This window comes from Neoarius graeffei, chromosome 27, assembly GCF_027579695.1.
Source record: "Neoarius graeffei isolate fNeoGra1 chromosome 27, fNeoGra1.pri, whole genome shotgun sequence".
Lineage (NCBI taxonomy): Eukaryota > Metazoa > Chordata > Actinopteri > Siluriformes > Ariidae > Neoarius > Neoarius graeffei.
The window spans coordinates 22534924-22562826 of NC_083595.1; the positions used below are offsets into that span (position 1 = coordinate 22534924).

Genomic DNA, 27903 nt, shown 5'->3' on the forward strand with positions numbered 1-27903 from the left:
TTCCCCATCTGGTTTCTGAACTTTGGTTTACTTTTTGGAACAAAAATGACTAACACATAGCCACGTGATCATAGTGTTGCCCCCATGAAAGTCAACAAGTCACACATTCAGTCAGAGACCGTAGGCTGATAGAGATATATATATAAAAATATATAAAAGTGGTTAGCACTGTTGCCTCACAACAAGAAGGTCCTGGGTTCGAGCCCAGCGGCCGACAAGGGCCTTTCTGTGTGGAGCTTGCATGCTCTCCCCATGTCTGCGTGGGTTTCCTCCAGGGTGCTCTGGTTTCCCCCACAGGCCAAAGGCATGCAAGTTAGTCGAACTGGTGGTTCTAAATTCGAGCCCAGCGGCCGACAAGGGCCTTTCTGTGTGGAGCTTGCATGCTCTCCCCATGTCTGCGTGGGTTTCCTCCAGGGTGCTCTGGTTTCCCCCACAGTCCAAAGGCATGCAAGTTAGTCGAACTGGTGGTTCTAAATTGACCGTAGGTGTGAATGTGAATGGTTGTCTGTGTCTATGTGTCAGCCCTGTGATGACCTGGCGACTTGCCCAGGGTGTACCCCGCCTCACGCCTATAGTCAGCTGGGATAGGCTCCAGCTTGCCTGCAACCCTGTAGGACAGGATAATGGATGGTAGATATAATGGATGGATGGTATATATATATATATATATATATATATATATATATATATAAATAAAAAATTACACACACACACACACACACGGCTTGAAATTCGCGGTGGTCTGGTCGCCCGAGGCAACTTAATTTGTCATTTGGCGGGTAATTCCTGTCACTAGCCAGCCCGGCTGGCTAGTTGAAAATAAAAAATATATATGAAGCGAAGATTCAGACACACCGTCAACTAAAGCCGCCACATATTAAGCGCATGCCGTGTCTGTGTTAATCGATGTGTTTATCGGCAGGACGGAAAATACCGAAGAATTCCGAATCATATCGTGTACGAGTCAGGCTGTTGGTTTTTTCACTACTGCGCATGCATATAACGCATCTCGTTGAATATCGCGGTAATCACGTGTGGTACTGGACCAGGTGGGTGGAGCACAGAAGCACGGCGGGCCAGAACTGAGTTCTCAATGAAATATTTATTGCTAGCTTTTCAGCCTTTTATCACTTCCCAGCCGTGCACGTGATTTTTACGGAATTCATTTTTTTCAAGTTGATTCCTAGTCAATATGAAGCTCCTAATGCTTTCTCTCTCATAAATGGTTAAAATACAGAAAGCATGTTGGACATATTTTGGGTGCTATAGTCATGATAGTAAGTATATCTGTTTTCAATACTCGTACGCCAAGTTTTCCAATATATTATTATTTGTTGATATTATATTATAGTGCTCTGTGTTGTTCTCATTTATGTATTTAAAACACCACATTCTGGTTGGGGAGAGAGAGCTCCCTTTCTCTGCTCTCCTCTCCTTTTAAAGGGCGCGGTCACTGGGGAAGATGCACAAACACAGGTTAATCCCTGTAGAGCTCTCATAGGTGTGGGTGGAGCACAGAGGACGGCAGGACAAAGCTTCAGGTAACGACAGGCTTTTATTGCCAGACTTTTCAGCATAACAATCGTTCTTATTAGATAAACACACACACACGCTGTGTTCTTGTCCGGGGGAAGAGCTCTCCTCTGCTCTCCCTCTGCCTCCTTAAATAGGGCGCGGTTACTGGGAAGACACACAAACACAGGTTAATTACCGTCAGGTGTAGTGATTCTGCCACTCACCTTCCCTGGCTCTGCCCTCCTGTCACAGACCGGCGCTTGACCACGCCCCCGCTGCCACATACCCCCACCGCCCGACTCAGGCCGGGCGCCCGTCCAGCCCGCAGCCGACTCCCCTCCCACTTGACGGGAGAGGAAGTCCGCCACGATCATCTGCGCCCCCCGCCTGTGGACCACCTTGAAATTGAAGGGTTGGAGTGCCAGATACCAACGGGTGATCCGCGCATTGGCATCTTTCATGCGGTGGAGCCACTGGAGGGGCGCGTGGTCCGAACAGAGGGTGAAAGGGCGCCCCAGCAGGTAGTAACGGAGGGCGAGGACCGCCCACATGATCGCCAGGCATTCCTTCTCAATAGTGCTGTAGCGCCCCTCACGCACCGACAGCTTCCTGCTCATGTACAGGATGGGGCGGTCCTCCACCTCCTGGGACAACACCGCCCCCAGCCCTCTGTCCGACGCGTCGGTCTGCAACACAAAAGGGAGAGAAAAGTCAGGGGAGTGTAATAGTGGCCCCCCACACAGTGCAGCCTTTACCTCAGAGAAGGCCCGCTGGCATTGCTCCGTCCACTGGACCAGATCTGGCGCCCCCTTTTTAGTGAGGTCAGTCAGCGGGCTGGTGACGTCCGAATAATTAGGTATAAACCTACGATAGTAGCCAGCCAGCCCCAGGAACTGTCTAACCCCCTTTTTGGTCTTGGGCCTCGGGCAGGCCGCAATCGCTGCTGTCTTATTAATTTGGGGACGCACCTGCCCGTTGCCCAAGTGGAAGCCCAGATACTGTACTTCCACCCGCCCAATCGCACACTTCTTCGGGTTGGCAGTGAGACCCGCCCGCCTCAGCGACCTAAGGACGGCCCTCAGGTGTTGCAGGTGCCGCTGCCAGTCGTTACTATAAATGATGATATAGTTAAGATATGCGACCGCATAGGTGGCGTGGGGCCGGAGGACCCTGTCCATCAGCCGCTGAAACGTAGCGGGCGCCCCAAACAGCCCAAAAGGAAGTGTGACAAATTGGTGTAAGCCGAACGGTGTGGAAAAGGCCGTTTTCTCCCGGGATAATGGAGTCAAGGGGATCTGCCAATATCCCTTCGTCAAATCCAGTGTCGAGTAAAAGCGAGCTGTGCCTCGTCGATCGAGCAGCTCGTCAATACGAGGCATTGGGTACGCGTCGAATTTAGACACCGCGTTGACTTTTCTATAGTCCACACAGAACCGGACCGACCCGTCGGCCTTGGGTACCAAGACCACCGGGCTGCTCCAGTCACTGTGGGACTCCTCGACGATGCCCATTTCGAGCATGGTCTGAAGTTCTTCCCGAACCACCTTTTTTTTTGTGTTCGGGTAGCCTGTAAGGGCGGCTACGCACTACCACCCCCGGGGGCGTCTCTATGTGGTGTTCTATGAGGTTAGTGCGACCGGGCAGGGGCGAGAACACATCCGAAATCTCGGCCTGCAACTGGGCGACCTCCGTGAGTTGGGTCGGGGAGAGGTGGTCTCCACAGGGGACCGGAGAGGTACGTGATGCCAATGTCCCTTTTTGAACCTCTGGCCCCAGCTCCGCCTTCTCCGGAACTACCGACACCAACGCCACGGGGACCTCCTCATTCCAGAGTTTAAGCAGATTGAGGTGGTAGATCTGTAGCGCCCCCCCCCCCCCCATCCGTTCGCCTCACCTCATAGTCGACGTCCCCGACTCGCCGTGTGACCTCAAAGGGTACTTGCCACTTGGCGATTAATTTGGAGCTCGACGTGGGCAACAGTACGAGTACCTTATCTCCCGGAGTGAACTCTCTAAGGCGCGTGCCCTTGTTGTACAGGCGGGCTTGCCGTTCCTGGGCCTGCCGCAAATTCTCCTGAGTTAGGTGGGTGAGCGTGTGGAGTTTTGCGCGCAGATCCATAACGTACTGAATTTCGTTTTTGCTCGGTGAAGGTCCCTCCTCCCAATTTTCTCGCAGCACATCTAAAATGCCGCGCGGCTTACGCCCGTATAACAATTCAAATGGGGAGAACCCCGTGGAGGCTTGGGGGATCTCTCGCACTGCAAATAACAAGGGTTCGAGCCATTTATCCCAGTTACGTGCGTCCTCACTTACGAATTTCTTAATTATATTCTTGAGGGTGCGATTGAACCGTTCAACTAAACCGTCCGTTTGTGGGTGATAAACGCTGGTGCGGATCGGCTTAATACCTAATAGCCCATACAGTTCGCTCAGTGTTCGTGACATAAACGAGGTGCCTTGGTCAGTCAGAATCTCTTTCGGGATTCCAACTCGGGAGATGACGTGGAAGAGGGCCTCCGCAATACTGCATGCTGAGATATTGCGAAGAGGCACCGCTTCCGGGTATCGCGTTGCATAGTCCACCAGAACTAATATAAAACAGTACCCTCGTGTTGACTGATCTAATGGCCCGACGAGATCCATCCCAATTCTTTCGAACGGGGTCTCGATTAATGGTAGGGGGCGCAAAGGCGCTTTTGGAATGGCCGCTGGATTTACTAACTGGCATTCGCGGCACGCCGTACACCACCTACGGACATCGCCGCGAATCCCCGGCCAATAGAATTGGGCCATTATTCGGGCTAGTGTCTTATCCTGCCCTAGGTATCCAGCCATGGGATTAAAGTGAGCCGCCTGAAATACCAATTCCCAGCGGCTCTTTGGAATTAGCAGCTGTGTGACTCGCTCTTTCGTCTGAGTGTCCTGCGTCACTCGATATAATCGATCCTTCATAATAGAAAAATAGGGGAAGGACGGGGTGGCGTTTGGCTGGAGCGTGTGACCATCGATTACGCTCACTTGGTCAAACGCATGTCGCAGAGTCTCGTCTCGCGATTGTTCTAATGGAAAATCCGCGAGGGATTCCCCAACAGAAAGAGGACGAGCCGGCGGCTCCTCACTCTGTCGCGGAGATGACGTAGACGGCTCTGCGACAGCAGCTCCAGCCAAAGTGACACAGGGACCTCCCCATGTCAAATGGCAGGACCCACTCTTTACTAGGCGCGTCATTAAACCCCGAAATCCCGGCCAATCAGTCCCCAAAATTAAAGAGTGGATAAGGCGAGGATTAACCGCCGCCTTCACTATAGATTTTTCCCCTCTGAAAAATACGTGGACCGACACCAAAGGGTAGCTGTGAACATCCCCGTGCACACACAACACCTTCACCCCCTGTGCTCCCCCCAATGCCTCGTCTTGCACCAGGCTTTGGCGGATCGAGGTCTGATTGCAACCAGAATCCACCAACGCCTGATATGTAGCCCCTTGGACACTCACCGGTATGCGATACGCTCCGGCCCGATCGAGGGCAACCTCTGGCGCGTCGGGGATCCATACCACCGCGCCCACCTCCATTGCTGCGCACTGTTGTTGCAGGTGGCCCGGCTGCCCGCAGCGCCAGCAAACCGGCCCGGGCTTTCCCTCTGCACCGGTGCTCTGGGGCTCACTCACCTGAGCTGGGGGAGAGACAGACACAGAAGGGAGAAACGAGAGGGCACCACGGGTGCGGCGGGCCGGCTGGGGTGGAGCCGGCCCCCGTCTCCGTGGTGGGGGAATGGGGCGAGGACGGGACACAGAAGGGAGAGGAGAAAGAGAGAGAGAAGACGTCGTCAGCTGTCCTGCCGCCGGAACAGCCGCCAAATGATCCTCCGCCAGTCCTACTGCCTGATCCAGCGACGCCGGGCGGTGGCACTGGACCCACTCTGCGGTTCCGGCTGGTAAGCGGGCGATGAACTGCTCCAGCACCACCTGATCGATGATTCCCTCGGCGTCGCGATTGTCGGCCCTCAGCCACCGCCAGCAGGCGTCCCGGAGCTGCTGGCCGAACGCGAACGGCCGGCCGACTTCCTCCAACCGCAGCGCGCGGAAGCGCTGGCGCTGTTGTTCTGGTGTGCGCCCCACGCGCTGGAGGACGGCCCGGCGAAGGTCCGCGTAGGCCAGCCGGCGGTCGACGGGGAGCTGTAGCGCGGCCAGCTGCGCCTCTCCCGTCAGGAGGGGGAGGAGGCGCACCGCGCGCTGCTCCATCGGCCACCCCGAGGCTTCGGCGACCTGTTCGAACAATGCGAGGAACGCCTCGGGGTCGTCCTGCAGGCCCATCTTGGTCACGGTGAGGGGAGACGGGCCCGCGGCCGGGATGTTGGTGGACCCCGCCGACGCGAGGAGATGCCGGAACGCCTCGCGATCTTCCTGCTGGGCCAGCACCAGGGCTTCGAAGCGCCGATCTTGTTCCTTTCGGAGCGTGATGAGCGCCTGGTGCTGGTTTTGCTGAGAACGCTTCTGCTCTATCCATACAAAAAACATCTGATTAAATTTCAAACCAATTTCACTTCTGTGAGTAGCACAAGTCCCTGCCATTTAAAAACATGTTTTCTTATAATGTGATTTTTTTTTCCCCAAGCCATTTCAAACCAAACAGAAGATTACAGTTGATCTTGCAGTAAATTGCTGAATGCATTATGATATGTACCAATTATGTATCCCTTAACTAGGTGATGAGGACGTTAAAATGAGGTCATGGCACAAACAACTCAAGAGAACGTAAAGAGCTTGTCCTCTGCTTGGTCCAATAAACACCCCTCTCCATAGAACCTTGTTCATCACAGGGGCCGTGGGGTTCAGCAATTCTGAGCTAGTAATCAGAAGATTGCAAGTTCAAACCCCAGGACTGCCTGAGTCACTGTTGGATCTCTGAGCAAGCTACTCATCTGTGAGCTTGGATGGTGTCCTTTTTGGAAGCACATCTGCCAAATCATTTTATATAAACATTCATAAATGCATTCAGATTTAACTGACATGCCTAAAAAGTTATCTTCAAGTGTCTTTGTGATATCCGGAGAGAGAAAAAAAATAAAACACACAGTCTAAGTGTGCAATATTGCAAATGTTGAACAATGTAATGTTGATTGACTGATATCACCATATTGGCATTTGCAATAGTACTATTACAGAAATTTCTACTGTTAAGTCAGAGTCGGTGACGCTGCTACTGATAACACTAACCCAGTACAACCTACTGCATGGATGGGTGGTCGGCGTCTAAACCGGCTCCCCCACTAGCTCCTTGCTGGTGAGGAGGGTGGCATATCGCCCAGCAGGACAAAAAACAAAACCTGTCAAAGGTGCAGATGAGCTTCCTGTGAGCCAATGGCCAACACGCAAACCCCCTGTGGGCAGGTGGGGCTCTCAAGCCTTGGAAGGCAATCCACCTAGGAGAAGGTCACTCCGACATACAACCTGCATCCTTGCGAGCCACTTTCCTTGTGGCAACTTTTGCACCAGATAGCAGATGACTCGTATAGAATGAGAGAGCGGGACTGGGAGTGCACACACTTCTCACTATAATCCACTCAGGTGCAGGTCATCCTGCGACACTCTGTTGACGTCCATAAATCACCCTTAACTGTGTCGCTGGATACTCATGTGTCATCAACGACGTGAGAATCCATCATCATTATAGAAGTTTCCAATATAAAAGTCAGCTTCCTCACAAACCATGTTTTATCCAGTTTTCTATGAGCAATCAGATCAATCCACGTGTATTAAAAGCACCAGCAAGAAAAAGAAAAAAAAAGCATGTGCGTACACTGCATATATACAGGGGCTTCAAAGTTTGGGAGAATAGCAGGGTACAAATAATTTACAGCAGGGTGCAAAATGGTAAAATGTCTGCCAGCGGCAGAAATAATGCACGCAAAGCATGGATGGATGGATGGATGGATGGATGGATGGATGGATATGCAAGTACGAATTTTTCATGGGGCGGGATGGTTTGGAACAGGCCATCTAAAATTGGGATAACATTTACCCGGGACGGGTATTTGAGGTGGGTCGTCTAGCTTAAGCTTGATTAGCGTTGTTATGCACGCCAGTGTTTCCCACAGAAATTTTGGAGACTATGGGGGAGGCGCGGGGGTTGTTTAAAATTGAATGATGTTAAATATTAAGTTATTACTGAAAAACTATTGATTAAAAAAACAGACACTGAGAAATGGTCCTATAAACAACTTTACCAATATAAAAGATTACCAGGACTATGCAGAAAAATGCAGAAAAATAGGCTTTACTTATCCAAATGCACCTGTTGGTTCAAAAGTTAAAGTGCACAGAACCTCACAGCACAACATGAAGTTACCTTAAAATATAATATAAATGCCTCAGCTTTCATGTAAGAAAAAAAAAAACTATTAATACTAGTACTGTGTGCAGGCAGTCTCTCCTGAAGAGTAAATTAAACAATAATTATAAACTAATGAAATAAATGGCTCAGGCTTCATAGAAGAAAAAAAATCAATTTGAACAGAATCTCACAGTATGATGCTGAAGCTGCCTAAACAATGGAAAATAAAATACCATTTTGGCAAAAACGCTGGCATCCATTAATTTCTTGTATTAAGTAAAAAAAATATGTTGCCAGATACTGCTGACGTTTTACAGCCCAAAATATGTTCAAAACCCGCCAAAATGCACTTAAAACCGCCCAAATTGGGCAGGAAACCGCGCAATCTGGCAACACAGGCGGCAGTAATGGCTGCACTCATGTCGAGGATGTAAACACAGTTGACGCAGCAACGGACATGCATGACATAGTGGATGTAATTTACGTTCACAACTTTTTTTTTGCTGTCAGAAATATTTAATATTAAATTTTGTGACTCGACTGACAATAGCCGGCGGCATAACAAGCCATAGCTGGCGATTTGCCACCGGTGACCGGCTACTTTTGAGACTGCTGTATATACTCAACACACTGTTCCCTGGACTGGTGCCTTGTTGTAGCAGAGCAGCTTGTGTATCCCAATGACCCTGAGAGCTATGCTGGCAGGGGCTTGTACCACTGGTAGCTTCAAAGTTCAAGTTCAAAATGTTTATTGTCATATGCACAGTAAGGACATGTCCTCTTGCACAATGAAATTCTTAGTTTGCTGTCCACCATGAATACCAATTACAAATAAATAAATAGGCGAAAGAAATACAAAGTAAAGGCAATATAGTGCAAAATAAAAGCAAGAAAAAAAAGGGAAAAAAAAAAAAAAACAGCAAACACCCTGTATAGTACAAAATAAATGTAGTGCAAAATAGGTAGTGTAATATAAAATAAGGCAATGATCAGACGCAACAGCAAAAAGGGCAGTAATGTGCAAACAATGTAACCAGATGTAAACAGTCAAGGAAACCGCAGCAAAAAGGGCAGTAATGTGCAAACAAATATAAACAGATGTAAACAGTCACGGACAGTTTACAGGGAGGTAGTCCATGGTTATAGACTCCTGTCAGTTGTTCAGGAGTCTGATGGTGGTGGGAAAGAAAGAGTTCTTTAGTCTGACATTTCACACTTCTGTACTTCCAGCCTGAGGGTAGAAGTGTGAACAGTCCATGCGCTGGGGGTGGGTGGGGTCTTTGAGGATGGAGGCAGCTCTCCTGTGGACTCTGCGGTGGTCAATGTTCTGCAGAGAGGGCAGTGGAGTTTTGGTAATCCTCTCAGCAGTCTTCACCACCCTCTGCAGGCGTTTGCAGCCCGTAGCTGTAGCGCTGCCGTACCACACAGTGATGCAGTTGGTCAGAATGCTCTCAATCACGCAGCTGTAGAAGTTGCTGAGGATCTTGGGCGACATACCAAACTTCCTCAGCCTCCTCGGGAGGTACAGTTGCTGTTGAGCCTTCTTGATCTTCCTCAGAGCTTTGTGTACCTGGCCTGATGAGACTGTTGGTGGGGGGGGAGAGGGGTTGGGTGGTCCAGGTGTGTGCGCGCGTGCGCCTCCTCTCTGTGCTGTAGCTCTCAAAGCAGGTGTAGAAAGTGTTGGTCATCCGGCAGGCTATCTGTGGAGCTGATGGTGCTGGTCCTGTAGTCTGTGATGTACTGTAGGCCTTGCCACATCTGCCTGGGGTGAGCAGTAGAATAGAAGCAGTCCAGCTTCTCTCTGCACTGCCTCTTGGCCGCTGTAATGGCTTTCCTCAGTCCGTACTTCGCCACTTTGTACTCCGTCTCATTGCCTGATCTAAACGCAAGAGAGCGAGCATGCAGCATACGTTGTACCTGACTGTTTACCCGGGGCTTTTGGTTGGGAAACTTCCTGATCTGTATGGTGGGCACAATGTTGCAGACACATGTACTGATGTACCCAGTCACATACTCAGCATAGTCCTGTATGCTGACAGAAGAGTCCTCCAAAGTGGCTGCAGCTTTAAACACATCCCAGTCTGTCAGAGCAAAACGGTCCTGAAGGGTGCTCTCAGTCTCTGGGCTCCAGAGTTTGGTCTTGTTTGGTGACAGGGTTTGTTTGTTTTAGTCTTTGTCTGTAGGCCGAATACAGGAACAAAGAGATGTGGTCCGAGTGTCCGAAGTGGGGGCGAGGGGCGGCCCTGGATGCACTACATATGTTGCTGTTAACATGGTCTAGTGTGTTCTCACAGGTGGAGATGTCCACATGTGGATAATATTTAGGGAACAGACTCCATAAATTGCACTGATTAAGGTCACCGGCGATGATAAAAACAGCGTCAGGATGAGCCGTCTCTAACACGCTGATGTCATCGTGGAGTTTACCGAGTGCTGCTGTGGAGTTAGCTCGCGGGGGGGGGGGGGGGTTATCAGTGGCCAAAAACACAGCAGTGAATTCCCTTGGTAGATAATAGGGGCAGCATTTCAGCAATAACAGCTCCACATCTGGCAAAAAGTGCTTATAAAACACTGTTTATCCACACCAAGAGTTGTTAATAAAACACACACCTCCCCCTTCAGCCTTACGGGAGGCTGTGGTCCAGTCTCCTCGATGTACAGAGTGAGTCTGTAGCTGAATGGCGCATTCTGGGATTTTGTCTGAGAGCCAGGTCGTGGTGAAAATTAAAGCATAACACTCTTTTATTTCCCACCAAGCTGTGATTCCGGCTCTTAATTCATCCAGTTTGTTTTCCAGAGACCACACGTTGGCTAGCAGGAGGCTCGGTAGCAGTGGTCAGCTAGCGCAAGCTTTTAGCCTAGCATGGAGGCCCCCCCGCGTCGTCGTCGCCATCTCCGGAGCACTCTCCTGGGGTCAGTATGCTCACTCGGGCCCGGTGCTTCAGAGCCTTCCTGGGGCTGGTGGTGGTTGCAGGAGCGAACAAGGAGCTGTAGCTCCAGTGGTATAAAGCCAGTAAATTCCAAATGGCTGTATGTTAGCGTTGTCCAGCAGTGCATGTCTGTTATATATTAGCAGTGCATGACATTTGTGCACTGCAGAAAGAACAGAAAATACACAAAAAAGAAAAAGCCAGCATTCAAGAGCAGGGCGAGCAAACCCGTCTGCCTCAAGGGGCGCCATAATGCAAAAGCGCCCCAGCAAGCGCCTCAAGCCAGCAAGACAACTCAAAAGGTGTGGGAGCACCTTGCCATTCTGCTTCAACCCACCTACTGTATACCAGGAGGCTTAAAGCAGACCCAGTCACAGTCCGGATCGTGAAGATGTGAACTGAAAATGCACTGGCAGAACTGCAGGGCTGCTTGGAGGCCACAGACATGAACATTTTTATGGAGGCCACAGATAATATACATGAATACAGTGAACCCTCGCTATAACGCGGTTCATCTTTCGCGGCTTCGCTGTTTCGCGGATTTTTTTTTTTTTACAGTGCATTGTGTTCAGAACACTGAACTTCAGCGAGTGGCACAAGAATGGGACCCGTTGATGTGTTGCTCGTTACAGTTTTCAAATATAATCGAAGGTGGCATGTCTGTTTACAAGAATCTTCTTGCCCAGAAGAAAAAAGAGTGCCAACAACTACCCATAACTATGTTTTTCTCTCGGAAAAAGACACCTGCACCACAGCCTTCAGCAGAAAATGACGCTACAGCGGAGCGGAGTCAGGACAAAGAGGCACAGTCAGAGGGACTGTGAAATACGCGAGTCGCAATGTGTCTAACCTCGTATTCATTATTAAAAATATTATTTTACAGTATTATTACAGTATTATTATTTTAAAAGTATTAAAAACTGTCAGTTATTTGCAAGAACGTTTTTTTTATTTCTTAAACAAATGCTTTACATTTGTATTGTATAATAGTTGTAAAAAAAATTAAGTTGACTATTTCACGGATTTCGCCTATCGCGGGTCCTTTTTGGAACGTAACCCCCGCGATAAACGAGGGTTCACTGTACACAGATACTGTCAGCAGCTACATTGACTGGTGTACTTCCATATGCATCCTCCATATTGCATATACTCCCGGAGTATTCATGTGTTTCCCAATCAGAAGCCCTGGTTCAACGTGGATGTGTGCATCAAAATCAGGAACCGGTGCACGGCTTTTAAGTCAGGAGACATCACAGAGTACAAGCATGCTCAACATGAGCTCTAAAAATCCATCAAGGCTGCCAAGAGACTTGAGAGCTGCTATAGGGAAAACAACGTAAGAGGAATGTGGCAGGGGATCCACCAACTACAGGAAGGATGCAAACAGAGCGGTAAACCAGGACATCCCTCTACCGAACAACCTCAACAGCTTCTACGCCAGATTCGACCAACACAACAGAGATGCTTCCTTAAAGACCCCTCGCGACCCAATGGATACTGCACTCCAGGTGACACACACACAGGTCCTCAGGGCTCTGAGGAAGGTGAACCCCTGCAAGGCAGAGGGACCTGATCATGTAGCACCGAGAGTCCTAAAGGCCTGCACAGAACAGCTGGCAGAGGTGTATACGGACATCTTTAAAACACCTCATTCTCGCAGGAAACAGTCCCACACATCTTCAAGTCCTCTGTCATAGTGCCAGTCTTTAAAAACAAACAACCACAATGAATGATTTTAGACCTGTGGCACTGACATCGGTTGCCATGAAGTGTCTGGAGAAGTTGGTTCTACAACACAAACTCTGTGGCTCCAGACACAGTGGACCCTCTTCAGTTTGCCTACCACATGAGCAGATCAGTGGATGATGCGGTAGCACTGGCACTTCACTACATCCTGCAACACCTGGACACACAAAACACATATGTGCAGCTATTGTTCCTGGATTACAGCTCTGCCTTTAACACGATCAGGGATGAGTCGTCATACAGGGACTTGGTTCACAAGATCACTATCTATGGAGAGGACAATGATCTTGTCCTTAACATAGACAAAACAAAATAACTCATAATAGGAGGAGAGCCCCCCCTCTGCAGCCTCTCACCATCAGGGGGACTGAGGTGAAACGGACTGACAGCTATAAGTTCCTAGGCCTTTACATTTCAGAAGACCTCAGCTGGGCGAAAAAGACTGCAACTTTAGTGAAAACAGCCCAGCGGAGGCTGTACTTCATCAGACTGCTGAAAAAGGCCAGACTTAGACACCAGCCCCTCATCTAAGTCTATAGAGGACTTGTTGAGAGCATTCTCAGCAGTGGTATCACAGTGTGGTATGGTAACATCACCCTGGCTGAAAGGAAATCATTGAAGCAGGTGATTAAAACAGCAGAGAAAAATCATTGGCCCTGATCTCCCCTCCATTGACACTATATACACCCAGCGCTGCAGAAGGAAAGCACAGAGCATCCTTAAAAACAAACACCACCTGGCTTATGCTTTGTTCAAGTGGGTGAACACAGGCTACAACCTGAGACCCCACAGGCCTGTAAGCATCAGCACTCATAGGGCCCACTTGTATAATAGCTTCTTTCCTTCTACTGTTAGGCTGGTGGCACAGAACATTAAGGAGGGAATAAAGTACCTCTTACCACAACCCACTCAAACTCTGGACAGCTAACTACCTCATTGAACACTTTCTTCTCTTCTCCCCCCACACACAATGTCTCAATGTGCAATTTAACTGGATTTTCTAACTTCTGTTTCTACCTCCTCAACCAAAACGTGCAATACTCACTCAATTTGTGTAATACCCAATATGTGCAATACCACTGCAGACAGATATTTATAACTTTTTTATATATTTATTCCAATACAGTTCAAAGTCCTTCCTGCACCATTCATGGCGGGTTTGGCAGCACCGATGTCCATTTCATAGCCCTCGGCCTCTCGCCTACATTATATAGCTAGGGTTACAGTGGGGGGCTAGTCCTCCGGTAACTGCGAGAGTTTGACTCCCCACTCACATCTGTATTGTAGCGTGCCTTGCCAGATGACAGTAGGCACCATTTTTTATGATGGTCGTTGGTATGACCCAACCATGAGTAGAACTTGCGATCTCCCAATTGAGAGGTGGACACGCTAACCACTAGGCCACTCGCCAGCACCTATACAGTTGCACTCAGAGCTATGCAAGGCTGTCATTAAACTATCTAGTACTCTCACTCTGTTATAATTGTGTATTATAGTGCGTTTTTTTAATTTTAGAATGTATATTATTGTTTCGTATATATTTATAAATCCCCCCCCCCCTTTTTTTTAAAGATTATAATGTCTATGAAGCGGACTCATGGAAAACGCAGAAGAATTCCAATGTACCTGTACTGCAATGCATTTGTGCAAATGGCAATAAACTCTATTCTATTCTACTTAAGTCTGAGTGAAAAATACTGGGGCGAGTGTGTGTAACCCACGATAAACAGTCAGTTCCTCCAATAATAACTAACAATCTCTGTGTGGCTAATAGATGATGCAGAAGAGGCAAAGAGTTGATCTGTCAGCATTTATTCTGGAAAACAATGAATGACACAGACAGGGAAAAAATTCTGGCATCCCCCTTTCCAGACATCCCAAGCACAAAAAATAAATAAAATAAAACATTTACATACTGTAGGCTACATACTGTTCAGTAGGCTGGCTACATGACACTGTGTGAGATAAAACAGACTATTATAGTCGTGCACTTAATATTGATCATATAGCGTAGTTTACAATGTACAATAAATGAAATAAACCATACAGTAATGAATAAACTGTTTGACAGATCTTAAGAGTTTTCTTAACATAGTCAGGCAAACATACCTGGAAAACAAATGAATGACAGGACTAATCAGAGACACCGAGACAGGGGAAAGAATTCTGGCATGCCTACAACATAATAATACACCAGTTCGTACCCAGCCAAATGGCTACTCAGATAAACAACCGACTTTTCACACAAAATTTTACGACGCTAATTTCCATACTTGAGCCGATACAAGCAGCGGATCTGTGTCAAAACATTCTTACATCAAAAAATAAACAACATATGTTGGGTTTAAAAAAAAAAAAAGAATTTTGAAGTTTGTGAACCCTTTAGAATTTTCTATATTTCTGCATAAATATAACCTAAAACATCATCAGATTTTCACACAAGTCCAAAACGTAGATAAAGAGAACCCAGTTAAACAAATGAGACAAAAATATTATACTTGGTCATTTATTTATTGAGGAAAATGATCCAATATTACATATCTGTGAGTGGCAAAAGTATGTGAACCTCTAGGATTAGCAGTTAATTTGAAGGTGAAATTAGAGTCAGGTGTTTTCAATCAATGGGATGACAATCAGGTGTGAGTGAGCACCCTGTTTTATTTAAAGAACAGGGATCTATCAAAGTCTGATCTTCACAACACATGTTTGTGGAAGTGTATCATGGCATGAACAAAGGAGATTTCTGAGGACCTCAGAAAAAGCGTTGTTGATGCTCATCAGGCTGGAAAAGGTTACAAAACCATCTCTAAAGAGTTTGGACTCCACCAATCCAGTCAGACAGACTGTGTACAAATGGAGGACATTCAAGACCATTGTTACCCTCCCCAGGAGTGGTCGACCAACAAAGATCACTACAAGAGCGAGGCATGTAATAGTCGGTGAGGTCACAAAGGACCCTAGGGTAACTTCTAAGCAACTGAAGGCCTCTCTCACATTGGCTAATGTTAATGTTCATGAGTCCACCATCAGGAGAACACTGAACAATGGTGTGCATGGCAGGGTTGCAAGGAGAAAGCCACTGCTCTCCAAAAGAACATTGCTGCTCGTCTGCAGTTTGCTAAAGATCACATGGACAAACCAGAAGGCTATTGGAAAAATGTTTTGTGGATGGATGAGACCAAAATAGAACTTTTTGGTTTAAATGAGAAGTGTTATATTTGGAGAAAGGAAAACACTGCATTCCAGCATAAGAACCTTATCCCGTCTGTGAAACATGGTGGTGGTAGTATCATGGTTTGGGCCTGTTTTGCTGCATCTGGCCCAGGACGGCTTGTCCTCATTGATGGAATAATGAATTCTGAATTATACCAGCGAATTCTGAAGGAAAATGTCAGGACATCTATCCATGAACTGAATCTCAAGAGAAGGTGGGTCATGCAGCAAGACAACGACCCCAAGCACACAAGTCGTTCTACTAAAGAATGGTTAAAGAAGAATAAAGTTAATGTTTTGGAATGGCCAAGTCAAAGTCCTGACCTTAATCCAATCGAAATGTTGTGGAAGGACCTGAAGCGTAAGGAAACCCACCAACATCCCAGAGTTGAAGCTGTTCTGTATGGAGGAATGGGCTAAAATCCCTCCAAGCCGGTGTGCAGGACTGATCAACAGTTACCGGAAACGTTTAGTTGCAGTTATTGCTGCACAAGGGGGTCACACCAGATACTGAAAGCAAAGGTTCACATACTTTTGCCACTCACAGATGTGTAATATTGGATCATTTTCCTCAATAAATAAATGACCAAATATAATAGTTTTTGTCTCATTTGTTTAACTGGGTTCTCTTTATCTGCTTTTAGGACTTGTGTGAAAATCTGTTGATGTTTTAGGTCACATTTATGCAGAAATATAGAAAATTCTAAAGGGTTCACAAACTTTCAAGCACCAGTGTGTGTGTGTGTGTGTGTGTATATATATATATATATATATATATATATATATATATATATATATATATATATATATACACACACACACACACACATATATATTTTATAGTGCTGTCAAAAATGTCGCTTTATTAACGCGTTAACTTGACTCAATTTTAATGGCGATAATTTTTTTATCGCGAGATTAACGCTCTGTGACATGATGCCACGCCCCGCACAGCCAGAGTCCTCTGCCCTCCCCCGAAGAGCCACGGTGCTCCGATCGTTTTCCCATCGGCGGCTCCAGCCCCACTTTGCAGTGGCTGTGACAAGACGTGTTATGCTCTGCAATAAAAAAAAAAAATAATAATTGGTACAACCAGTGTTCAAACTATGCCGATATTTTCGGGGGGTCCCTTTTTTTTTCCCCTTGGGGGGGTGCTTGCGCTTGTCTCAGAGCGCGGATCTCCGATCGCGCGCTCACTTCGGATATGCAAATGCTTCCCGTTACACACGATTGCTATATCAATAAACATCATTTTGCCAATATTTTAGAGACCCCCCAACATTTCCCAAATCATGTTTTCAAGGGATCTCATGTCTGTTTCAGGGAATCTCGGATCCCCCGAGTACCCCCGTAGTTCGAACGGTGAGCAAGCCCATTCACTTTTTTATGCTGATAAGAGAATTACAATGGTTTTTCATGTGACAAAAATGTGCGATTAAATTGCGATTAATCGCAAGTTAACTATGACAGTCGCGACATTAATCGCGATTAAATATTTTAATTGCTTGACAGCACTAATATTTTATATATATATATATATATATATATATATATATATATATATATATATATACACACACACACACACACACACACACGAGTGATTCCACGCTTATGGGTACTGAAATGGGGACATGAACTTATTCACCTAAAACCGTTTCTTTTTTTACCATCAGGTCACAAAACATGTAATCTTTAATGAATGACATGTTAAAAGATAACTTAAATTTTCTGAGATGTAATAAAAACATATTTATATGCCAAAGTCAAGCCTATGAGTTCCAAAATGATGTCTGTTACATTACTTCTGTTACGATTGTCCATCTCGCGTCTGTTACAAATTAATTACAATCTAGCTATATACCATGTTAATCTTATTGAAAGAATGTGTATGTTTATTCTACTACACATGTTTATTAATTATATTTGCTAAAACATCACCTTCCGATGTTTCAAAAAGTAATTCTACATTGTTAAAATTGAGAATATACATGTCCACAACACTTCTGTTACGTTCTGACTTTGGCATATAAATATGTTTTTATTACATCTCAGAAAATTAAAGTTATCTTTTAACATATCATTCATTAAAGATTACATGTTTTGTGACCTGATGGTAAAAAAAAGAAATGGTTTTAGGTGAATTTTTAAAAATAAGTTCATGTCCCCATTTCAGTACCCATAAGCGTAGAATCACTCATATATATATATATTAGTGCTGTCAAAGTTAACGCCTTAACGCGATCTCAATTTAACGCGATTAAAAAAAATAGTGCCGTTAATGTAAATTCTAATTTGGCCCTGCGAGTCACCCGTAGTTCCTGCTGAGGCTTGTCGCGCGCTGCGTTTAACTGTACCAACAGGTTTACCGTCCAAACGAGATCACATGGGATTACCTTTCACAGGTGAGACTGGAAAAATACTTTTCAATACTGTTCCTTCAGTCTTCAGTTTCCCAGCTCATCTCCACCGGGTAGGTGTATAGCTATAAGCAGTGAGAATTAGAGAATACAGTGCCACACTATGATGAACGTTTTTGAACGTATGATGAATGTTTTTCTTTTTGTTATCTGTTTTTTTCTTCTTTTATGGCAAATACTTCTCTTCAAAACTAATGAAGAGTAAAATAAAACATTTTTTTTATTTTCACAGTGATATGCACTTTATTTTTCATCCCTTGGTTTTCTCATCTAATATGGAAGTTATGGATGTCAGTGGCTGTGACAAGACGTGTTATGCTCTGCAATAAAAAAATAAAAAAATTTAAAAAAATTAAAAAAAAACATTGGTACAAAGCAAGCCCATTCACTTTTTTATGCCGATAAGAGAATTACAATGGTTTTTCATGTGACAAAAATGTGCGATTAAATTGCGATTAATCGCGAGTTAACTATGACAGTCGCGACATTAATCGCGATTAAATATTTTAATCGCTTAACAGCACTATATATATATATATATATAAATGAACAAATATTGTCCCTGCAGGATTCACACAAAGGCAGCTTACTAATTTCCAGACTCCCCAAGCACAATAATGTCCACAGGTGTGTTACACTAACATCCCATCAGAAACAAGGCTGAGGGCGATCCATTTTTGGTCCCTCCCTCGATAAATCAAAATCTGATTGATTAATTCATCTGTCACTTCCGACATAAACATACACTGCCATGGCCTTCTGTCCCAGCAATGAAGTCCTAACCAATGAGTGAGCTAAACACTTCTCAGCCTAGACAAAGAAAAAAAATTATACATCATTGGATAACCCTAGAGCTGGCCGATATGGCCTAAAAAAAAAAAAATTTGATTTTTTTTCAACCAACCATTGTCTGTGTCTATGTGTCAGCCCTGTAATGACCTGGCGACTTGTCCAGGGTGTACCCCGCCTTTCGCCCGTAGTCAGCTGGGATAGGCTCCAGCTTGCCTGCGACCCTGTAGAAGGATAAAGCGGCTAGAGATAATGAGATGAGATGGGGATAACCCTAGAGCTGGCCGATATGGCCTAAAAAAAAAAAAAAATTGATTTTTTTTCAACCAACCATTGTCTGTGTCTATGTGTCAGCCCTGTAATGACCTGGCGACTTGTCCAGGGTGTACCCCGCCTTTCGCCCGTAGTCTGCTGGGATAGGCTCCAGCTTGCCTGCGACCCTGTAGAAGGATAAAGTGGCTAGAGATAATGAGAATGAAATTTTTTTTTCACAAAAAATCAGATTTTCGATTTTAATCTATTTTTTCCCTCAACTAAAAATCAAACTACAGATGACAAAGAAATGGTTCAAAACAAGTTTCAAAACAAGTTTTCACTTAAATTTCCCCTTTGGGGTTAAAGTGCAACCAGAAACCAAAAAGCAGCCAAAAAACAAGCTTGTAGATGAGATGGCAGACCATGGCATTGTAAACAATGAGAACATACAGTAACTTTTTTAGAAAGCTTTCTCCAACATAGCTTAGTTTCAAACTGGCACGGACACAATGCACCCTCAAACTTAAATAAATAAATGCCCCCTCAAAAAAAAAAATTTAAATTAAATTAAAAAAAATTGTAGGCGGCACGGTGGACTAGTGGTTAGCGCTGTCGCCTCACAGCAAGAAGGTCCGGGTTTGAGCCCCGTGACCGACGAGGGCCTTTCTGTGTGGAGTTTGCATGTTCTCCCCGTGTCCGCGTGGGTTTCCTCCAGGTGCTCCAGTTTCCCCCACAGTCCAAAGACATGCAGGTTAGGTTAACTGGTGACTCTAAATTGACCGTAGGTGTGAATGTGAGTGTGAATGGCTGTCTGTGTCTATGTGTCAGCCCTGTGATGACCTGGCGACTTGTCCAGGGTGTACCCCGCCTTTCGCCCGTAGTCAGCTGGGATAGGCTCCAGCTTGCCTGCGACCCTGTAGAACAGGATAAAGCGGCTAGAGATAACGAGATGAGAAATAAAATTGTGTCCTTTTCGATAAAACTAACAAAATAGGGGAAAAAAATCCCGACTTTTCCACCGTATGTATGGGCACCATTTCTTTTGCAATAAACATTCAACATTGCGATAGCATCTGTGATTGCCTTCCACTGTGCCCCATTCTTATCATAACGCACACAGTTCGAAAACGTGTCAGGGACAGTTGCTTGCTTTACTTTGGATGGTGTGCTCATGCTGCAACTGTTTTCATTCCGCTGGGAGCAGCACTTCTCCCACTCCGCTGCATGCTTCTGTTTAAGGTGTTGGAAAAAATTTGTCGTGCTGCTTCCTTTGGAAGCAACCGTTTTCAAACACCTTACAACTAGATAGAACTCGACACCAACGGCGTCGATGGGGATGCCTCTGCCCAGTAGACTACACGCCTTATTAAGTTGTGATTTGGGGATGGACATTTGACCTCACAGTAATCTTGACCTGGTGAAATCACCTGTATTAGCCTTGGAAATATTGTGTTCACAAGGTTTTCGGACAGACATTTGACCTCACAGTGACCTTGACCTTCTGATCTCAAAATCCAATCAGTTTATCTTTGTCCCCAAGTGCACAAATGGTGAAAGTTTGGTGAAATTCCTTTCATTTGCCTTGGAGATATTGTGTTCACAAGGTGTTCGGACAGACATTTGACCTTAGATCTTTTGATCTCAAAATCTAATCAGTTCATGTTTGTCCCAAAGCGCACAAATGGTGAAAGTTTGGTGAAATTCCTTTCATTAGCCTTTGAGATGTTGTGTTCACAAGGTTTCGGGACGCACGCACGCACAACCCGAAAACATAATGCCTCCTGCACCTTACGGTGGCGGAGGCATAATGAGGACTTGTTTGGTCTGCGTCCGATGCCGCAAAACCAAACCAATTCCAGATCACGGAGGAAGTTACTCCTTTCTTGGGCACAAGTTGCGGCTTTCCCCCAATCACTCCCATGTTGTTTGTGTGTGTCTATGGCAAGCGCACGGGAGGAGGGCTATAGTGTCAGTGCCCGATCCGTCCCTGCTGCCTGATCCATTCTGCACATGCGCAGAGGGGAGCGTCTGTGGCGGAAGTTAAAACTGAGAGAAAACCGATTTTCATAAAAAACACATGGTCCTTAACTGTAAATTCGAATTAATAAAATCGATTTATCGCCCAGTTCTAGATAACCCTAATGTTTTCAGGACAGTTACCCTTTCATTTCTGAAGCAAATTTGATAGAAAATAAGGCCAAATTAGAAGAGAATAATTATAATAATTATGAAAGCAATTAAAAAATGAAAAATTAGATATAACATTTGAAATGTTTGGGCCTTCTCTGAAGGCCTAGAAGGCCCCGACGGCTCCCTTCTGAGAGACAGACACACACCAAAAACATGTCTCCCTTTCACCATTACCTGATCAGAGAGCTCAGTAACTGTTCAAAAGCATTAGCATGACAGCATTTAATGCTTTCAGTCACAGACACACAGTCAGGAGACAGGAGGTGATATACAGGCTGCAAGTTCACAGTTAATATTAAACAGTATGCTGCACATCTATCAGTGTCTCATAAGCAAGCATTATCGCTCTCTGCCTCTGAATAATCCATTCCATCAATATTATCTGCTTAAAATCAAGCTGGAAACATCAGGATATGCCATGGGGTAATGTTAGCCATTGTCACAATTATTCAGCAATTTTGTTTTAGGCCAGAGGTGGCAGGTTCATCCAATGCATAATTTAAAAAGGTCATTAGTGTGGAAAATTAGCATAAGATAAAGTGGAAGGGCTTGAAGGGAAGAAACACAGACTGAATACTGATTCAGGTACTTCTTTAATCTGCACAAACACTGCCTTTCACCACATGGTATAGCAGATCACATAAATGCATCTGCTACACATCATGAGAACAAGCCAAGTAATAATAATAATAATAAATAAATTGATGTCAAGCTTCACTCAGGTTTTATTTACATAATATTTGTTTCATGGATTTTAGTACGAAACAGCCAGGGCCAGAATTACAACTCCAAACCAGAAAAAGTTGGGACAGTATGTAAAACGTAAATGAAACAGAAAGCTGTGACCTCTAAATTTACTTTGACTCATATTTTCATTGCATACATTATGAACAAGACATTTCATGTTTTGCCTTGTCAACTTCATTCAGTTTGTCTCGTCATACATCCATTCCTGTGTTTCAGGCCTGCAATACATTCCAAAAAAAGTTGGGATGGGGCAATTTAGGGCTAGTAATGAGGTAAAACAAACACTGATTTGAAGCAGGTGATGTCAACAGATGATTCTAATCATGATTTGGTACAAAATCAGTATCCAGGAAAGGCCTCGTCTTTGAGGACCAAAGATGGGCTGAGGATCTCCAGTTTGTCAACAAATGTATGAAAAAAAGTATTTAAATATTTAAACAATGTTCCTCAAAGAAAGCTAGCAAGGGATTTGGATATTTCACCCTCTACAGTGCATAAGATCATTACACGTTTCAAGGAATCTGGAGGAATTTCAGTGCATAAAAGGCAAGCATCCAAGCCTAAGCTGAACACCCGTGATCTCCGATCCCTCAAACGGCACTGCATCAAGAACCGTCATTCATCGATAGCTGATATAACCACATGGGCTCAGGATTACTTTGGCAAACCTTTATCAAGCAGTACAATATGGAGTTATTCACAAATGTCAGATAAAACTTGACTGTGCATAAAGGAAGCCTTATGTTAACTGTATCCAGAAGCGCCGTCAACTTCTCTGGGCTCAGAGGCATCTGGGATGGGCCAGAACACAATTGAAATGTGTATTGTGGTCAAACGAATCACTATTCCATGGGTGCAAGTATAAAATTTTCAAAAACCTGAAAAGTCTGACAAAGTCAGACATGCATGGCACAGCCATGCGGGGGTGTGTGTGTGTGTGTGTGTGTGTGTGTGTGTGTGTGTGTGTGTGTTTACAAAGGGGGGGTGAGCCCCCCCCCTTGGCTCAAAAAAAAATTAAATTACAAGTTAAAATGGTTGTCTCTCATGCAAACATTTATAATATTAATAGTTATTTGATTTGCATATTCACATCAAATGTTTAATACATTTCATCAATTCATCTGAAATAATATCTCAAGTACAAGGCTTGATATTTCAAAACATCTAGCAACTACTAATTTAAATGTTGAAACAACCATTTTTAATATGCTTTTGCTGTGATACCTTTTTTACAATATATACACAGCTTGAGTTAAAATAAGGGGCCACATGTCTTGATGTCCTCAGAAACTCCTGGATTTTAGCAAATAAGATTCAGCTTTTTCCATATACAAAAATATCTATAATCCATTATTGACTACAAATGAGTTTTCAACCTAACAACCACATTCGAAAAGATGATAAAAAAAAGCTAACAAACTTATTTCAAGACCTACCTTACTTTTATTTAATAACTGAAAGGTAATCAAATGTAAAAAAAAAACCAACGTTTATAAAAGCAGATACTTGTGATGAATAATTTCAATTCTAGAAGAAAGCACATTGCATTTGCACATCACACAATATCAGATGACAATTTAAAAATCACCAATAAATGCTTTGAATTCACTTAATACGACATAGCACAAAAATTAGAAAAGTGATTAGTCTCATCGGCGTGACTTTTAAGTCCCTTCTTCCCGCTGGAGCCATACTTGATAGTCTTTGAACAGCAGTCACAATACGCAACTCCCGGGACGTCCGGTTTTCTCAGCTATATTCCCCATTTGTCACCATTTTTGTCACACTCGCTTAACCATTCCCATCTCCATTTATTTCTTGACGTCTTTTCTAATTCTTTTGTATTGGAGCCTTCCGATAAAAACTTCATTTTGACATGTTTTGATCAGCAACCAGAAGCAAAGCACGTGGATCTGTCGCAAGGGAGGGAAGCGAAATAAGGCTTATTATAAAAGCTGAAGTTTCATTGGACGGCAGTTAACAGCGAGCCAATCAAAAGCACTGTTCTAACTTGCACCAAAAGAAATGGCGACTCATGGGAATAGCTGTGTTGATTTGGTCGAACAACGTGCTACGTGCGTGAAACATATCACCACACATGTAGAACACCGTGAAACAACAGGCTAGTCAGGACCGCTCGTCGGTGAGCGACGTATAAATTGAATGAGGTTTGTGGCGAAGACGAGATGAAAAGATTTGTCTCGTGCAGAGACTGTACCGCGGTAACCCGGTAATATGCTGAGAGTGAGACAGTGAGAGGGCCACCCCTATACCCACCCCGAAATCTCAACGGATTTACACGATTTAGAAAAATGACTTTTACAGAACCGAAAAAAACGGAACTTCCGGCACATGCCGGAAAACTTGCACCCATGCTATTCCAGTTAGTTAGTTCCTTCCCTAGTTCCTTCCTTAGTTCCTTCCCTAGTTCCTCCCTTCCTTCCCTAGTTCCTCCCTTCCTTAGTTCCTTCCGACTGACCGACATTTTTAAAAATGCCATGTGCTCCAGATCAAAGATGAAAAGTACCATCCAGACTTGCTAGCAACAAGTCCAAAAGCCAGGGTCTGTCATGGTATGGGGATGTGTTAGTGCCTTTCGAAAAGGAAATCTACATTTCTGTGATAACAGTATTAATGCACAAAAGTACATTGAGATTTTAAAAGCACATCTTCTACCTTCAAAACAACAACTTTTTCCAGGGATATTTCAACAAGACAATGCAAAACCACATTCTGTACACATTCCAAAGGCATGGCTGTAGAAGAAGAGGGTGCCTGTTCCCAATAGAGAACGTATGGCAAATTATGAAATGAAAAATATGATAACGACAACCCCATTCTGTTGCACATCTTAAGACCAGTTTGCAGGAAAAATGGGATAAAATAACACCTGAAACGGTTCATCACTTGGCATCTTCAGTCCCTAAGCATCTTTTATGTGTTGTGAGAAGGAATGGCAACATTATAAAATGGTAAATGCTCTACCATCCCAATTTTTTTTAAATGTGTTGCAAAAATCAAAATTTAAATGTGTTTATTTTGGTAAAAAGAAAATTAATAAGGTAAAACATCAAATAATGTGCTTGTGTTGTTTTAATGTAAGACAGGTCAAAGATTATTTACAAATCATTGTTTTCAGTTTTAATTTCAACATACTGTCCCAACTTTTTCTGATTTAGGGTTGTATTTTATCATCATGAAATTCATAAAGACAGAAAAGTCAGACAATTTACCATACAGTTCAACAATACAAGCCAATGTAACCACACCAATAAAACAAGTAAAACCCTTTACCATAATCCATTAGACTGAAATAATTTTACCAACTTCATCCTCAAAATCAACTTGTCTACTACATCCACCTACCGTACACATTTTACTATATAAACGCTGTAAGCAATCAAACTTCCATAAAAAGGTAATTAATTTCTGCCTTAGCATTTGTTCTGATTCATCACTGATTAAAAAAATAATAGACAGACAGACAGACAGACAGATCTTGAACTAAGTCCACTGGTAAAACTACAGGTCAATATTAAACCTCCCCTTTAGCTTCAAGATGCCTGAAAAGGTTGCAGCACAGCAGCTATGAGTATACTTGCATCAGAATAATTTATTTAGGCCTCATCAAAATACGGAGACAACACTGGTTAAAGTAGTAAATAACCTCATACAGATTTCTGGTCAGGGCGGCACGGTGGTGTAGTGGTTAGCGCTGTCGCCTCACAGCAAGAAGGTCCTGGGTTCGAGCCCCGGGGCCGGCAAGGGCCTTTCTGTGTGGAGTTTGCATGTTCTCCCTGTGTCCGCGTGGGTTTCCTCCGGGTGCTCCGGTTTCCCCCACAGTCCAAAGACATGCAGGTTAGGTTAACTGGTGACTCTAAATTGACCGTAGGTGTGAATGTGAGTGTGAATGTGTCTATGTGTCTATGTGTCTGTGTCTATGTGTCAGACCTGGCGACTTGTCCAGGGTGTACCCCGCCTTTCGCCCGTAGTCAGCTGGGATAGGCTCCAGCTTGCCTGCGACCCTGTAGAAGTATAAAGCGGCTAGAGATAATGAGATGAGATTTCTGGTCAGGTTTGCGTTTCCTTGCTTGCATTATTTAACCTCCGTGCGCATGTGGAAACCACTGATCACAATATTGTTTGACAGATTAGAACACTTTGTTGGACATCCTGACTTCTTGCCAACAGTGTAAAATTGTTAAAATGGTCACTACTTTATGCATACAAAATTAAAAGCGAATAAAGCTGAGTAACTTCTTCCTACTTAATCCCAACAAGACAAAATATTTCTACTAGGGCCACAAGCAGCTAGAAGAGTGTCAATTACAGAGGGCTAATATGGATTACATGCTTTTTAAAAAATAGCAAGAGAATGACTATAAAGGAGGACAAAAATGGAGGCTAAAAAGAAAACAATAATGAGGCTTTTCCAGATGATGCAATTTAAGAATATTTTAATAAATGTGTAACCTGTAAAGGAATATTTGCTATCTAAACTTTGTCATGCAACAAACAGAAACAAGTCCAGTTTATATTATACATGTATGCATGTATGTATGTGTACACATTATATATAACCACAATTTTGTTGCCACAAAATCGCAGTTTTTTCTTCACCATGATGCGTTAAAAGTTCGGAAGATCAAGATTTAATTATGAATGGCAGCGTATAATGTATCTCTACAGTAGCACTCAAGTATTCAGTGCTGTTAAGGTAGCTCCCTATATGAAAACATGCAACCAATTCAGACAAAAATATAAACAGAGTACTCTGTTTATTGAACTCAAATTCAAGCCCCTTACAATATGAAATATCGTATAATATGAAAAATACCCTTCAGTACAACTGAACTGGTTCTAATATAAAAAGTCCAATTCAAAACATTTACTGGTATCATTGAAAAACATTTGATGTTTTGATATGCACGTATTGTGTATTATCAAGTATTATTATGCATATTATGTATTATCTATTAATAGTGTGTGTGTGTGTGTGTGTGTGTGTGTGTGTGTGTGTGTGTGTGCGTGCGTGCGTGCGTGCGCGTAAAGAGAGACATTAAATGTCCTCATTGCATTCAGGGGAATTAGCTCAAGTGGTACAGCGCTTGCTTAGAGAATGTAAGAGGTAGTGGGATCGATGCCCACATTCTCGAAAACGGCAACTGCCCCCTTGCTTGCATCTTCTTAATTTCCTGAGGGAACCCGCCCAAAGGGATCAATAAAAGTTTTATCTAATCTAAATCATCAGATGAGTCTGAATGGTCCATGAAAAATGGTCTTCGTGACCTGAGGCTTCCAGCATGCCATAAGTTGATAACTGGGGCGAGATCAACTTCTTTACAATCGTGTGAACGTTTCTAAACAGCAGCTCCATCCTCTCCAGCTCAGACGACTTCATGACAGCCAGGGACTTGAAAGCAATGCTGTCCTGTAGTGAACTAGCCGTCTTCGCCGGTTTTGATGTTATAGTACCGATGTGTGCATTTGACTTTTCGTGGTCTTTTTATAGTTTCGAGTTTAAAATTACTGGTGCCTGTCTTTGCCAGACTTTCTACAGTCTTTGCAGTACATGGTATTTTTGGTTTTGCTATGAACTAGCCAATCTCACCTGAACTTCCATTTGCCATTGAACTGTCTTATCTTCCTATTAGTGTCTTGTTCATCTCCATGGCCGCAGCCAGCTATGAGGCCCCCGCGGTCCAGACCTTGGTCCTTTTAAAGAGCTGAAAATACATTTGCATGCTAAATATTCAACTGGAT

General features: G+C 44.2%; 2 protein-coding genes across 2 annotated transcripts in view; both read right to left on the reverse strand.

Annotated features, from left to right (window-relative positions):
- dgkza (diacylglycerol kinase, zeta a) overlaps positions 1–27903 on the reverse strand; it is a 502369-nt gene that overhangs the window by 420717 nt on the left and 53749 nt on the right. The gene's annotated exons all lie outside the window — the stretch shown is intronic.
- On the reverse strand, positions 1537–27773 carry LOC132874965 (uncharacterized). Its single transcript, XM_060911486.1, has 3 exons — positions 27752–27773; positions 5012–6015; positions 1537–2201 (listed from the first exon to the last, which is right to left on the reverse strand). Exons 1-3 carry the CDS (start codon positions 27768–27770, stop codon positions 1704–1706), a joined length of 1521 nt encoding a protein of 506 aa, XP_060767469.1. The 5' UTR covers positions 27771–27773; the 3' UTR covers positions 1537–1703.

Excerpts from the sequence above, each read along its gene's own strand:
- LOC132874965 (XM_060911486.1), bottom strand. Across the intron at positions 2,202-5,011 it reads CCGGAGCGTATCGCATACCG|ACCGACGCGTCGGACAGAGG; the intron begins GTGAGTGTCCAA and ends TTTGTGTTGCAG.